This window comes from Cynoglossus semilaevis, chromosome 17 (genome assembly GCF_000523025.1).
Source record: "Cynoglossus semilaevis isolate Cse_v1.0 chromosome 17, Cse_v1.0, whole genome shotgun sequence".
NCBI lineage: Eukaryota > Metazoa > Chordata > Actinopteri > Pleuronectiformes > Cynoglossidae > Cynoglossus > Cynoglossus semilaevis.
Genome location: NC_024323.1, coordinates 14,402,233 through 14,404,064, shown reverse-complemented (window position 1 = coordinate 14,404,064; position 1,832 = coordinate 14,402,233). Strand labels below are relative to the sequence as shown.

Here is a 1,832-nt window from a genome sequence, read left to right as displayed (position 1 = left end):
GGGGGGTGGACGTCATTCGTCTTGATATCCTCTCCACAGCGTCTGCACTTGTCTGTTGTCTGTGATGGAAAGTCCGTGTCCGTCATCATCGCAGTCGTTCCTCTCTGTTAAAAACTCTTTACCGTGTATTTATACTGCATCAAATATTTATGTGCACTTCCCTGAGTCTCTTATAGAGATGAAGAGCTTCGAGTGTGTGTGTGTTTTTACACCCGTGTTTCAGTCCTATTTAGAACCGTTTTTGACAACGTTTTCACTGTCGGTAAAAACAGGGACCGGGATTCGAACCCATAACCATAATATGAGATTTTTATCCCCAGGCCTCAGGTTCAGAGTCAGAATCTTTAAACAAAATAAATACAGGGGGTGAGGAGAGGAGGAACAAATACCCTCCCTCTCACTCTTTTGCCTTTGCGCGTGCACGTGAGTGTGTGTGAATTCCGCACAATAAAAGTCACATGGGGATCAAATAAGTTTAACAACACTGTTAAAAACGGGGGCTTTTTTAAAAACACACACTCACACATGTATAAAAAAATTTACGACGAAAATATCCGGTATTTAATTATAAAAAAGTCAAATTATTTTATTTATGTCTGACTCATTTTATCAATAATTTCTCCCCCTTAAAAATAATAAATAATTTCATTGTTAAGTGAATGTGAAGTCCAGTGGCGTACACGGAGATTTTCAGGGCAGGTGTTCACTCCCCCTCCCCCCCACCTACCCTACCGTTATAATAATGAACAGTTATAAAGTTCGTGGCTGTTTGGTCAGAGGTCAGAGGTCACAGTGATGCTGTGCTGCCTCTGTGTGTGTGAGAACACGTTGAGACTTCAGATCTGTTCCTCCCTCTCTCCCAGCAGCTGCGGGCAGGAGGCGCGGCCGACAGACCTACAGCCGCTACCAGACCCTGGAGCTGGAGAAGGAGTTCCTCTTCAACCCCTACTTGACCCGGAAGCGCCGCATCGAGGTGTCGCACGCGCTGGCGCTGACGGAGAGGCAGGTGAAGATCTGGTTCCAGAACCGCAGGATGAAGTGGAAGAAGGAGAACAACAAGGATAAGTTCCCGAGCAGCAGGAGCGAGCAGGAGGCGGTGGAGCGGGAAAAGCGGGAGAACGTCATTCGTCTTGATATCCTCTCCACAGCGTCTGCACTTGTCTGTTGTCTGTGATGGAAAGTCCGTGTCCGTCATCATCGCAGTCGTTCCTCTCTGTTAAAAACTCTTTACCGTGTATTTATACTGCATCAAATATTTATGTGCACTTCCCTGAGTCTCTTATAGAGATGAAGAGCTTCGAGTGTGTGTGTGTTTTTACACCCGTGTTTCAGTCCTATTTAGAACCGTTTTTGACAACGTTTTCACTGTCGGTAAAAACAGGGACCGGGATTCGAACCCATAACCATAATATGAGATTTTTATCCCCAGGCCTCAGGTTCAGAGTCAGAATCTTTAAACAAAATAAATACAGGGGGTGAGGAGAGGAGGAACAAATACCCTCCCTCTCACTCTTTTGCCTTTGCGCGTGCACGTGAGTGCGTGAGTGTGTGTGAATCCCGCACAATAAAAGTCACATGGGGATCAAATGAGTTTAACATCACTGTTAAAAACGGGGGCTTTTTTAAACACACACTCACACATGTATAAAAATTTACGACGAAAATATCCGGTATTTAATTATAAAAAAGTCAAATTATTTTAAATTCTATTTTTATTTATGTCTGACTTGATTTTATCAATAATTTCTCCCCCTTAAAAATAATAAATAATTTCATTGTTAAGTGAATGTGAAGTCCAGTGGCGTACACGGAGATTTTCAGGGCAGGTGTTC

At 43.6% G+C, this 1,832-nt stretch overlaps 1 protein-coding gene across 1 annotated transcript in view; it reads left to right on the top strand.

Moving 5' to 3' along the window:
• The window catches only part of hoxb8a (homeobox B8a), a 6,027-nt gene extending 4,853 nt beyond the window's left edge, over window positions 1-1,174 (top strand). The window contains exon 2 of the mRNA XM_008330567.2: window positions 864-1,174. Within this exon, the coding sequence (XP_008328789.1) occupies window positions 864-1,174 (311 nt within the window). The remainder of the gene's footprint in view (window positions 1-863) is intronic.
• Window positions 1,175-1,832: the final 658 nt, after the last annotated feature.